The following is a 13,167-nucleotide window of genomic DNA, read 5'->3' on the forward strand; positions in this document are numbered from 1 at the left end:
CTCAGTGCTTAGGAGGCTCTGCTTGCTCTGAACCCTGCACAATGGCTCCCTCACCATGAACGTTCTTCATCTTTCTCAGCCCAGGAGATGGCAGTAGTAGCGATGGAGAAAGCAGCATCATCATAATGATTAGCCCTATTTGCTCTTGTTATGACAGTAGGTCATTAAAAGCATTGAGCTCCTTTTTGAACATAAAAAAGATAATGCAAATACTGTTTTAGTCTGATTTTTGTGTGTGCTTTGAAGTATCTTCTCTACTCTGGTGTCAGTGAAAGTATGATTACTCTTTTTTTTTTTTTTTTTTTTTTTGCTTAAGGATGCTGATCTATTGGACATAGAAAGCAAACACTTTGAAGACCTGGAATTTCAGCAGCTTGAACATGAAAGCAGGTTAGATGAAGAGAAAGAAAACCTGACTCAACAGCTCCTGCGTGAAGTGGCTGAATATCAGCGCAGCATTGTCAGTAGGAAGGTAAAAGCACTAAAACCTCAATTCATTTGTTCTTTGTTGTTGGGCATAAAGGAGATGAAATGGATCTGCAATCTGCCCATCTAAGAAATAATGCAAAACTTTTCTCTTTGAAAAAGCTTTTGAAGCAGAGCAAAGATGATGTCACAGTAACATCCTACACAAAATTCTATGCCCTGTTTGTACATTTGCATATGATAATTAAAACCTTTAATTTGCTACAGTAAGTGCCAAGGCATTGTTTTTTGTACATTCTGGATAAAATTACAGTTATTTTATGTTCATGATTAATGTTGACTTCAATTGATTTTGTTAAAATAATATTATAACACCCATGTTTAGAATCAGTTTTAAAGGTCTTAACCAATTAAATGCCAGTTTTTCAGAGATCAGAGGTTGCATCTCTACACCAGTTCTGTTGAGTATATGGTTGCCCCTCATCCTTTTTGTCAGAGAATACGTGCAATTGTTCTTTTGTTTTGTCTCGAATAAATTATCTTTACTGTCTAAATCTTTTTAATTATCTCTTTCAGAGCATTGAGCTGTCTTTTAAAAACTTATTTTCCTGCTGTTTCACTCATATGAATGACTGAACTCTCATGAATACGATTCTTACTGCAGGTTGTCTTACGCTTTGAAAATAAAACATGTAAATCATTATTATCTTCTTTTTATACAAGGAAAAGATTTCTGCTCTCAAAAAACAAGCCAATCACATTGTCCAACAAGCTCAAAGAGAACAAGATCATTTTGTAAAAGAGAAAAACAACTTAATAATGATGCTGCAAAGGGTAAGTGTTCATTGTCTTTCAAATGTATTCAGTGTGTTACAGAAGAACGTTTTATAGAATAAAAGAACATAGAGCACAAGAGGACATCAGTTGTGCAGAAGCTAGGAAATAGGCAGAAACATGATAGGCATCGTTTGTATACATTAAACTTTTAAAAAATCTTTTGTAATTAATCAGCTTATTTCTAAAGGGAAAATGCAAGTAATGTTTGATTATCAGGAGGGTTTTAGAAGTGCTCCTCTTCCAGAAGATTCAATCAGAGGTACCCACCCAGCTGCTGAAGTGAGAAGTCTGTGATCCCTGTTCAACTGCTGGAAATGGACGGAGAGCTCAGATTTTTGGCTTGTAATAGCCCATACTAGGCCACAAGATGAGCTACTTAACATCAGCTAACATCCGGTTAATAAGAAGCTAGCATGAATCCTTCACATCCATTTAATGTTTTGCTTTTAAACACAGGAGAAACCATGTTTAGCTCATTAAGCAGAATAAGAATTCTCAAAGTGCTTAAGGAGTACCTATTTATTTTGGCTGTGGTTGTTAAATAAAATCTTCCACTGGCTTTTTGTTCTATACCTCCATTTTTTGTTCCATTCTGCTGTAAATTGATAAAGTTGAAACTCTGCTGCACAGTTTGTAGCCTCCTATCCCAGCGTGGTTTTTTACGTGTTTAAGAAAATGGCTAGCATTTATTTTCACTACCTGTCTGTTGGTACTGTAATATAAAATGTCTGGTTTTAACAGGAAAAAGAGAATCTCTGTAATCTGGAAAAGAAATATTCCATGCTTTCTGGAGGAAAGGGATTTCCTGTCAGTCCCAACAGTCTAAAAGAGGTAAAGACATTCACTGCATTTGACTTCACCATAAGTAACTTTTAATAACACTTAATGCAAAAGCACTATAGTATTTAATGAAGTGCTATTAATAGAGTTTTTTTCAAATGTGATGAAATTACTTTGTAAAGCTATTTAGGGAAGTCCAAATGCCTGGGTGAGCAAAAATAGCTTCTCTTGACATTTTCCCAGATGTGACTGTTATTGTTTTAATCTCTTGCTCTGGAAAAATGATTGGGGTTTTTTTGTGGGGGAGGCGTGTGTGTGTAATTTTCTCAAAATAGACAATTAAACCTCATTGAAGTAAGGAAGAATGAAGCCCATGAATAAAGTGTTCAAGTATTAATACAATTCAGTCTTATTTTTGCACTGTAGATTTTACCATTGCCTGCCCTCCTGTATTCAAAGGCTTTGCAGTAAAGCATGGTAACTGTACATTTTAACCTTTTTAAAAAGCATTGAATTGAAGACTTCGAGTTATTTTGGTTGTAAGATACCTATTGAGCTATTTATTTAACTATATTGAATAGTTAAAGTGTCAAATTACTTCCTGAAAAAACTGAGTTAGCTTGGGTAATGCATGATGAGACCCAGAGCTTACCTGCATCTGTCAAGACTTCATAGCTTTGAGGCTACTGCTTTAAACCTCAAGGTCCACAGGCAAGGTCAGTAAAAGGTAAGCCACAGCCTAATGCAAAGATTCAGTCAGCACGTAAGATATTAGCATTAACTCCCCGTTTTTATCTTTTTCACTTGACTTGATGAATCTTCAAATTGCATATAAACTTGAAGACCGAAATGGAGAAGCAGAAAATCCAGTATTTAAAATAAACTGACAGGTTTATTCACTGACTGCTTCATTCACTTCTGCTTAAGAGGTCTGGCTGGACTTGCTGGATCTGCTTGTATCGAAGCCTTGAACAAGGTTCGCCTCTTCGAAAGATGTAGGTGCCAGTGTGGGAAGTTGGGCTTTTGAAGTCTACAAAGCAACCACATGTCCTTTCAGCACCTGGGAAGTGTGATCATGCTTATTTGGCTTCCTGGTTCCTTGTGAACCTGGGTGGCCTTCAGCACATACCAGTGGGGTTGAGCACCCTTCCTCACTGCAAGCCATGTTGCAGATGCTTAGACTTTCAGTGTCCTAGGTTGTGCTCTGGCCTGGATACCTGACCTCCTGCTGGGACATCTGTCAAGTCTAAGTTTCATTGACATTTTATGATTAATCTATTAATTTTCTCACTAGAGAGTAGGTGCTATCTCTGATTTTTGTCTTTGTTTTCACAAAATTTATCATAGATATTTCAAAATGCAACTACATTAAGTGAGACTGACACTTTTTTTGTTCAAATGGATTATTCAGCAGCATCATTCTGTTCACTGTAATGGAGTCAGTTAGAACTTACTCCAAGGTAAACGAGAGAAAGAAAAGCATGAGTTATCTCTTTTAAGCTCAGTGTACCCTTAGGCTCTCTCCTATAAACCAAATGCTTCTCCTTGCCAGATGTTATGTTGGCCTAAGTTCAGTTTTATTTTCCTCTTGACTGTTCAGAGACTTTTAAAAAACGGACACCAAATGGTAGACATGATTAAACAAATTCCTTGCACACAGAAGATAATTTCACCAGGCAGTTGCTCATGTAACAGTTGCTTCTGTGTCATTTCCCAGCCCTTCCTCACCAAAGCACACATTTGTGACCCTCACATCCATCGTGCAGCCTCCTCCATGCATGCACAGTGATAGGAAGTAACATGGCCTCACGTAAAGAGTCAGGATGCTTATCTGAGTGCTTACATAACTGAGGAAAATCAATGCTGTTTAGAAGTTCAGCATTGACAAAGATGCCTAATCTTTGTGGAAGCCATTAATTTAATCTAATAGGAGCCTGAGTTAATGCAGTGAAGTCGTTCCTTGTGTGCTTTTTTTATGCCTGTGGGGTTGTGAACTGAATGTTTTTCATACAATGGTGAAAGTGCTTTTATCATGTATATAAAAATTACTGCAATACTGCATTCATAGACTTGTCAAGTTTTGGTTACTGGTATATTGCTACTACAAGATGGTTAAGCAAATTTTGTTTAATCACACTGCACTCTATATTACTGTAATATGGCCACATGTTTTGAGAGGAAAACTTCAGTATTACCCAGTCTCCTTATAATTTAATAGTTCATCACCTCCTATTTCTAGAGTGCTGAATTTACAGTATAATACTTAATTTTCTAGAATTGTGTATCTGCTAGTAGTAGCTGATACATGAAAATTATGCTAATAGGTGATTTTTTTTTTTCAACCTGCCTTCTGTGATAATTGCTAAATTTAGGTTTTTTTACAAAAAGAAGAAATACTATAGCTGTCTGTGGCTTCTTTTACTGAATTGCCGAAGTACTTGTACTGGCACGTCAGTGTGCTGGTACAGCACATAGTCCCTTTGACATCTTAATTTACAAACAGCTTACCACCTTGATTTAAAAAATAACAGTATTTCTGTCTTGTTCTTGTGATATTGCTTCAGCAATTATTTATTCTTCCCTTTGTACAGAGTTATTTTCTATGAAGTTAGGACATTTGACTTTTTACAGTCTGGCATCCTGTACACCATGGATTAGAATACATATTTTATTTTTTAAATAATGTTTGTTAACTCCAAACACATGCAGTAATTGTATTCTGCCATTATATCTCAAATCTGCCTGCATAAATCTCTGCAGGCAGAAGTACACTCTGATGTCCTCTCCTTTCCTCAGTCCATCACCTCCTGTGTGATTGATTAAAAAAAATAAATTTTAAGACTATGAGGCTAACACTAACAGCATCTTACCTGAGTCTCCTGCTAACACCTAAAGGTTAGAAGGGACTACTAGGCAATGCAAAGGCAAGGTCTATCAGCGTAACTTGTAGAATAGCAATGGCTTGTCCTTGTGTAAGTTATTGCCAGTTCTGTTAGTAATTTGATTTACTCCAACTAGCTTAATAGTTAGGCAATAAGTAAATCAGGGTAAGCTATTTTATTTAAACATAGACAAAAGAATTAAGAAATAAAAATGCAAGTGAAAAATATTTGTTCTTCCTTTTCCCCTTAGTCTGCATTCCTGGGAAAGAGCCACATAATTTCTAAAGGGTATTTACATTTTAGTAGAGTCTTTTGGTCACTTAATGTACACTTGCTTTTTGATCACAAAAATGTATTTGTTTAAATGAAGAACCTTTTTCAGAATCCAAGTAATCAACATTTGATAAGCTTGATGATAATTGTATTTTATTTGTGATCAAATATTTCAATAATAACAATTAATTTGGCTGTATCACTCTAAACTAACTCTCATCATACTGGATACATTAATACTCTTGCACGTCTTTTGGCTTTTGCTCCTTTTAACTTTTGAATTCCTCCTTTTAGGGCTATATCAGTGTAAGTGAAATTAGTGAGCTGTATGGCAATTCCACGAGTATATCCCCTTCCACTCAGCCCCCTACAGATGCTGAAGCAGTTGCCACAGAGCCTTCCACGGCTGTGCTGACCAGCCAGCCACAAAATAAAGAGGTTTGTTTGAAAGACATTTCCCTTCATTTGCATTGTTCTTTCATGGCTGCCATTTTTTTGTTTTGTTTTGTATTTTTTTAAAAATTATTATTATTTTTTGATAATTCAACATGTAACTAATTGACCCTAAGGCAAACTGCTGTCTGCCAATTACCAAGTCAGATAATGATTTAATAGTAAAGCTGAAGGACTGCTCCAGGTGTAAACTGTCTGTTGATGATGTAGATGGGACTTTGAAGGTCAAAAAAACTGAATGCTTATAAAGCAAGCAGCAATAAGTGACAATCTTTGCCTGTCAGACACTATAATGTAATGCACCTTTGGTAAACGATCTGTGGACACATTTAATGATGACTCGTTCAGTGGTGCTTAGGTCTTAATTTTGTATGGTTTTGTAGCTTTTTGGTTTTTTTCCTGTGACATGGTAGAAGCAAATCTTGATGGGTAGTTTCTGTTTATTTCAGCTATGTTGTGGAGTCTGTCCAATCCATGTCTTTGAGCTTACTCTCTCTTTTCCTCATTCTATGTGACATTTTTGCCCTTGGTAGTGACCATAGCAAATTTTTAATAAATCCCCTTTTAAGGGAATGAAATAATCTTATGAATGTCAAGACTCCTATCTTTGTGTTGCAATAAGGCAGCAACTGATTTACAATTTCTGGGCTGCTTCTGGTAGTTAAATACACCTCGAGAGTTGCAACACAACTTCTCTTTCCTGCTAAATGCTCCAACAAACAGTGCTAAAACTGCAGCTTGTATGTGCCGTATCTTTTGAGCAATTCCAAAAAGAAAACTCTGTGTGTAATTTCTCTTTTTTCTATAAAGCTAAGATCACCTCTCTGTTCTGGATTTGTGTTTCCTCACTCTCTTTCTCCTCGCTCTATTGCTCAACTTCCATCAGTCCATTGGCCTGAGGTCATGGCTACTCATGTAGATCCTATTCCTTTATCTGATACACCTCCACCTCTGCCAGCTAAGAAACACCGCAGGCAACAACAGGTAACAGATTCAAAGCTGATAACTTGGGATTGTTATTTTATTTTCTTTTGTTATGGTGGCCATGAAGTTGATTTACGTGAAAGGTTCTTAGAGTGATACGATAGATCATTAGTTGATTGTGCTTGCAGTTGCACTTAAAGGCTTTGCTCATTTAAAAATCAACACAGTGCATCATAGCATATTACTGAACAGAAATTCTCCTTGTGTAAACAATCCAGAGGCAAATACTAATCTTTGGGAACCATTTTAACTGTCAGAAGCCTTGCAGCAATAAAGTACAGGTGGCTGCATTTGAAATCCCAAATTTTTCATATGCATTTGAACAATGCCTCTAAAAAGCTGTATTAGTTTTAAGCCACCAGTTCGTTACAGTGACCTGTAAATAAATCTTTTTCTCTGTGATTGTGTACAATCCACTTGTGCAGTAGACTTGAGGTGTGGGTTTGTTTGGTTTTTTATAAATGGTACAGGGACATGTACACAAAATATGCATGTGAATTTAATGTATTTTCTTAATAAGCATTATTTTAATGTGATATTTGTAGAAGTCCTGGGAAGCACTGAGTTGCAAAAGGAGGTACTCTGCATTTTAGGTTTTTTTCTTTCCAGTGAAGTTTCCGGACTATCACCTTCAGTATATTCCATATAGGGCATAACTGAGCAAGTAGGTCAATTCAGTTTGTCAAAACCGTGTAACAAATTACATTTGAAGCATTTCAGAAATCTGGAAGAGCGAAAGAAGCAGCACAAGGAGTGTATGTACATGAGTGATACTTTGCCTCGCAAGAAAACGGCCCCGTCTGTGTCACCGCACTTCAACAGCTCCACGCTTGGACGGAGCGTCGCATCTAAAGTACGTGGTGGCGTGTTATTAATAGCCTTCTAGTACCTACAGAAAAGCCTGTAGTATGTTAGAGGTAAGGTTGGGTAGTGTTGTAAGTACTACATAACCCTCTTAACTCACATCTGAAATGGATTTTGAAAGAAATCTGGCATTGCTAAAGCATAGGAATATCCATGAAGCCTTCCATACTCTCAGCCTTTAAGCTCAACATGAGCCAGCAATGTGTGCTTGCAGCGCAGAAAGCCAACTGTGTCCTGGGCTGCATCAAAAGAAGCATGGCCAGCAGGTCAAGGGAGGTGATTCTCCCCCTCTGCTCTGCTCTTGTGAGACACCTCCAGGAATACTGTGTCCAGTTCTGCAGTCCCCAACACAAGAAGCACATGGAGCTGTTGGAGGGAGTCCAGAGAAGGGCCCCAAAGATGACCAGAAGGCTGGAGCACCTCTCCTGTGAAGACAGGCTGAGAGAGTTGGGGCTGTTCAGCCTCAGGAAGGAGGTTCCTTCCTCCTCAGAGGAAGCTCTGAGGAGACCTTATAGTGGCCTTCCACTATCTGAAGGGGCCTATAGGAAAATTGGGGAGGGACTTTTTACAGGGGCTCCTATTTATAGGACGATGGGTAATGGCTTCAAACTGAAAGAGGGGACATTTAGGTTAGATATTAGGGAGAAATTATTTACTATGAGGGTGGTATTCACTGGAACAGTGGCTGCCCTGCTCTCTGGAAGTGTTCAAGGCCAGGTTGGATGGGACTCTGAGCAACCTGATCTAGTGGGAGGTGTCCCTGTCCATGCAGGGGAGTTGGTACTAGATGATCTTTAAGGTTTCTTCCAACTCAGACCGTTCTATGATTCTGTGATCTTTGTAAATGCCATGCTGTAAAAGCAATCTTGCATTTTGATTAATGTATCACAAGAATTTTATTTCCAGGCTAGTTTAGTTTAAATTAATCATAGAGAATAAACAGGTTGTTTCCCTTCCTACCTAAGACCTCAAAATGGTAAAGATAAAGTTGTCCATAAAGTGAAAATGCTCTTTTATTTGTGATGTGCTAAACCAACAAACAGCAGCAAGGTAGAGATACTGCTTTGAAAACATTTTGGTTTAACAGTGACTCTGCACAACTAACATATCCATGAATGATTGTTATGACATAGATGCCCATGACAAACCGAGTATTTTACCATTCGCTGAAACAAAAATAGTCTGAAAGTGTAGTTTTAAGCACATATTTTCAAAATTGTCTGCAGGGTCATTTACCATTAGGACAGAGCAACAGCTGTGGCAGTGTACTTCCTCACTGCCTGGCAACTATGACCAAAGAGTCAGAGGCAAGAAGGATGCACAGAGGTAAGACTTTTATTATTTTATTCCTTGCTGCTGAAAGTCAGTGTCCAGTTTATCAGAAAATCTATCTGAAACTAGTGTTGCAATAATTAACAGGGCTGTAAAATAAAAGTTTTTTTTTCTTGGTGAAAAAAGCAAGCTTTAAATGTAATTTGCAGTTATTGTATGTTAAGGTGATGCTGTAGATGCACATGTAAATTTGAAGTATGTGGTCACCAAATATAATCAAGTAAACTAGAAAAGTATGCTGAAAAATATACTTTGGGTTAAGTATTTAATTTCTGTTAGTGATTTGGAGGCAATGTATTAAAGATACTACACATTGCTTCCTTTTATCTTCCTTTTTATTTATTTATTTTTTTAAGTTCTTTTACTGTTGTGATCTTAAATTTTTTTTCCCCACAGGCATATTTTTTTCCCTGGACAAAGTAATTCCCCAAAGGGAGATTAATTATTGTGACTTACTCTGAGAATCTGTAACTGTCCTATTGTCAACAGTGTTAAATAGTTGGGCTAGACAATAGGAAAGGACAGCTGCATTTTTGTGATAGGACAATTCTGGATCCAAAAGGAAGTTGAATCTTTGAAACACGAGCTTTTAGGTTATGGCATTCTGTGTCTGTTTTTTGTCGACTTGAGTCGATACACTTAGTTTCTGCTTTAGTGGGATGCATTATTCGTAAGTATCCCATCTTCATATGGAGTTGCTTTAGTGCCATCTGTCAGTTTCTTTTCTTCCCAGCATCTGTGGCATTGTTATCAGTAGAAGTGCCAGAGGTCCTTACGCAGAATCACACTGAGCAGAGACGGGATCCATCCTGTTGTGTCAGCAGTAGCAGCTGTTAAAGGTCAGAGAGCCTGGCTGAGGTCAGCCATATGCACCAAGGTGACTCAAGACAGGGGTGGAACAAGCTTTCTGAGAAGGGATCATGACTTACTGCATTCACTTCCTAGAGCTGATCCAGCTGTGATTTGGTATTCCTGAGCTTTAGTTTTGCAGCAGGCCTTCCACAGATGGGCTAACTTACCTTGAATTATTTTGGATGTGATGCAAAGAAGCTTCATGCTCAGCTGGAAAGCTGCTTTGATGTATTGCACTTGCAATAGCAGAGTTGCTTGCAAGTACATCCAGACTCATCATTATGCTGTTGTGCAGAAAACACTCTGTTTTGGTTTGAAAATCAGTGAGGATGGTTTGGCTAAACTTTGATGAGATCACATGTTTAAAATTGAAAATATTTCTTTTAAATGGTTGCAAAAGAAGATTAGAGTGCAACCTAAACCACAAGGTGTTACCAAACCTACTATAATCAAAGGTAAGATTTTTTTAAATAAATTGATCAGTTTAAGTGTTCCTTCTTTTTGTCAGCATGCAATTAGAAAATTCTAAGAGTACAGACAGACTTCTTTATTAAAAATGAGACAGGAGAAAAAAACAAACCACAAACAAAAGCTGAATTATGGCCTGACAAAGGAGAGGCAGGGGAGAATAAGAGATGTATTTGTTAAGATACTTGGCACAGTACTTGCCTTATGCCTTGAAGTATCATGTCTGCTGTACTGCCTTCCATACCAGATGACCATTCTTCTTTGAAAGACCCAACAATTTGAATGGAAATACTAAGTTATGAAGATAATCTTACAGAATCAATTTGTACTAGGAAAGAGGACAGTCCTAGATGGTCTGTTCTGAATCCTTAGGGATTAAAAGCATTGAGCAAGCTTCTAGACTTGATGTTTTGTCATCTTCGTATAGATCTGAAAACAAGTATATTTAATGGTGCCTGCAGGAAGTGGCAGCTCAGAGGATTATCAGTAAGCTAGTAATGGTTTAAAATGATTATTTTCTAACATGCTTTCCTAAGTATTTCTTATTTTAGTCCAAGTAGGTAAGCATAAAAGTCTGAGATGAAAAATTTGAAGTTAAAACATTAAGTCAGGAAATTAAGAGCAGCTACTTGAGTTTGAACATGGATTTCAATCTCATTTTCTTTGTGCGGGAACAAGTAATGTCTATGAAGAAATTTTAGGCTGGATCCAATAGGAAATATTTTCATAGATTTTAAAGAACTAAATAGTCCTTATTACAAGGTTACCAAAACTGTGTTTGGTCAGTCGTGTGTTCCAGAATTGTCCTTGAAAAAACAGTGACTGTCAGTAATCATAGCTTGAGTTAAGAGCAAGTTACAAAATGTTTAATAGGATGCATTTCTGATATCAATCATTAGTGGAAAAAGGTATTTTTAGCAGCCATTCCTGAGGTCTTTTTGAAGGATTGTTGTGTTTATAAATTCACCTCCTGTGTACAGGCCTTTGTGAGCAAACTGTCTGGGGGAAAAAAAAACCCAAACCAAAACAAGCAGCTGCTGTTTGATACAATCTAGAGACCTCACTCTGCACAGGTTGAGACTTGGCCTCAGGAAGCTCCCATGGGATGCTGGGTGCCCAAGGCACCCACCAAGGACAGGCAGAAATGAGGAGAGAGGGTTAGCCAAATCAGTCCCATTGACTGCAGGATGGACTCCAGAAAGGAAGACGAAACAGTTAGCTGGGAATTCAGATGTAAGTCCAGACACAGAACAGGGAAACATACTGTTGGGGCAGAGAAGTTAGATACCACCAAGATGAGTATTTGTATTCTTTCTAAGCTCTACAGAAAAGGGCAATATACTGAGGGCAAGGTGTAGATGTACAAATTAAAAGCTTTGCAAAGCAGTTTGCCTTTTTTTTTTTTTTTTCTCTTATCATACTCAGGAAAAGCCAGAAAAGGTATGAAAACAGCCCTTTACCTGGCTCTATCTGTCACTGTCATGTTTTGGCAAAACTACTGATTGCATCAGCACTGTCAAGTAGTTCCCAAAATCTTGGAAAACTTTCAACTAATTGTTAAATAATGATAGCACTTCAAAAATTCTTTTTTCCTGCCGTCAAATAGCCTATCACGACAAAACATCTGATTAATCTGCAGAGCTACAGCTTTGTGCAGGCCTTGGTTTTTTGCTTCTTTGCTCATAGCCACACAAGTAGAGCAGAAAATTTAGAAATCTTTGCAGATCTGTTGGTGACAATGAGAAGGTAGACAGACTTACTACTTTGCCATGTTTCCATACAAAACGTATCTTGACATGCTAATGTCAATCTTTAAAGAAAGAGTAAGAAAGATCTGTGATCTTTTTTATGAAGTACTGGGAGTTTTTTAATATGCTTGACAGTGCCATTTTCAATAACAGCTTTCACCTTTAGTTCTGACCTCACTATAATTTTGTGGTGGTCTGTCTGTTTTTGTGATTCTGCAGTAACTCTTTCAAATATTTTAATGATATGTCTTTATGGATATTTGCAATATTTTGCTCAACAGCATGGCTGTTAACAGTGCTTGCTATTTTACTACAGAGAATAAAAGCCAACACAACAAGAAACATTTTAGCTCTTGTATCAGCTTATACTGGGCTGATACAAGTCATGGCTTGTGGGAAACTTACAGTGAAATGCTGGATCTTCTGAGGAGTCTAATGGTCTATAATTTTAAGTGCATGTTCTGTGAGTAGGCACCTGAGCAGTTAAAAATAACTGAAGTGATATATTGTTGGCTGCATCATGCATAAGTGGGGCTGTAATGGAGGCAGGTTGGTTATAAGGCTTCTCTGTGTTGATCCTGAGTTTTGAACTGCCTGTTGCTTATAGCATGAGGAGGAAATGAGAACTTTGCATTATGCTTTCTTTCTGTGAGTGGGTCTCATTTTGCAACTTAACAGCCATCTGTTTCTTGCAGTGTTTAGTAATGGTGGCATGATTACATAAATTTAACCAATAGATGGTTTACATAAAAGTGGGTTATTTATCTTCATGGAAGGTTAACTTTCCTTTAGGAGAGCATTTGTAAAACTGCTGTTTCTCTATGCCTTTTAGATGGGTGTATTTTTCAGTGAAGTATAAGATACAGAGTTAAAATTTCTGAGTAGTCAAGGTTTTGCAAAGGGCTCAACAGAAAAGCATTTGAATAAAGTTCTTTCAGTAATTTTGCTTTTTTCTCTCTTTCCATAATGAATAATTGATAACCATTTCACAGGAGCAATTAGTCATTCCAAAGGTTCGAATATGAAAGGTAATTGCTTATCTGCAATAACAGCAGCATTTGCCACGATAATGGAAAAAATCCCAAACTGCACGTCAATCAGTAACACCTGTGTTGTGTGATGCTATCATCTATGACTTCTGAGGTGTATTTGTGTCCTTTTGTCTCTTTTACTAATCCATGCAACTGAACTTTTATTGAAATTTCGTGTTCTTTCAAATTAGAAACCAACTTTAAGGGTCTGCAAGAAACCTTTGTATTGTACAGAGG

General features: G+C 37.4%; 1 protein-coding gene across 1 annotated transcript in view; it reads left to right on the forward strand.

Annotated features, from left to right (window-relative positions):
* Positions 1-13,167, forward strand: part of PHLDB2 (pleckstrin homology-like domain, family B, member 2) — a 61,533-nt gene that overhangs the window by 33,990 nt on the left and 14,376 nt on the right. Inside the window, 6 exon segments of the mRNA XM_009993365.1 lie at positions 317-472; positions 1,150-1,260; positions 2,005-2,094; positions 5,493-5,636; positions 7,348-7,488; positions 8,726-8,825. Coding sequence (XP_009991667.1) covers positions 317-472; positions 1,150-1,260; positions 2,005-2,094; positions 5,493-5,636; positions 7,348-7,488; positions 8,726-8,825 — 742 coding nt within the window.

The sequence above is a fragment of the Chaetura pelagica genome, unplaced genomic scaffold (assembly GCF_000747805.2).
Source record: "Chaetura pelagica isolate M959 unplaced genomic scaffold, ChaPel_1.0 scaffold101, whole genome shotgun sequence".
NCBI classification, from domain to species: domain Eukaryota; kingdom Metazoa; phylum Chordata; class Aves; order Apodiformes; family Apodidae; genus Chaetura; species Chaetura pelagica.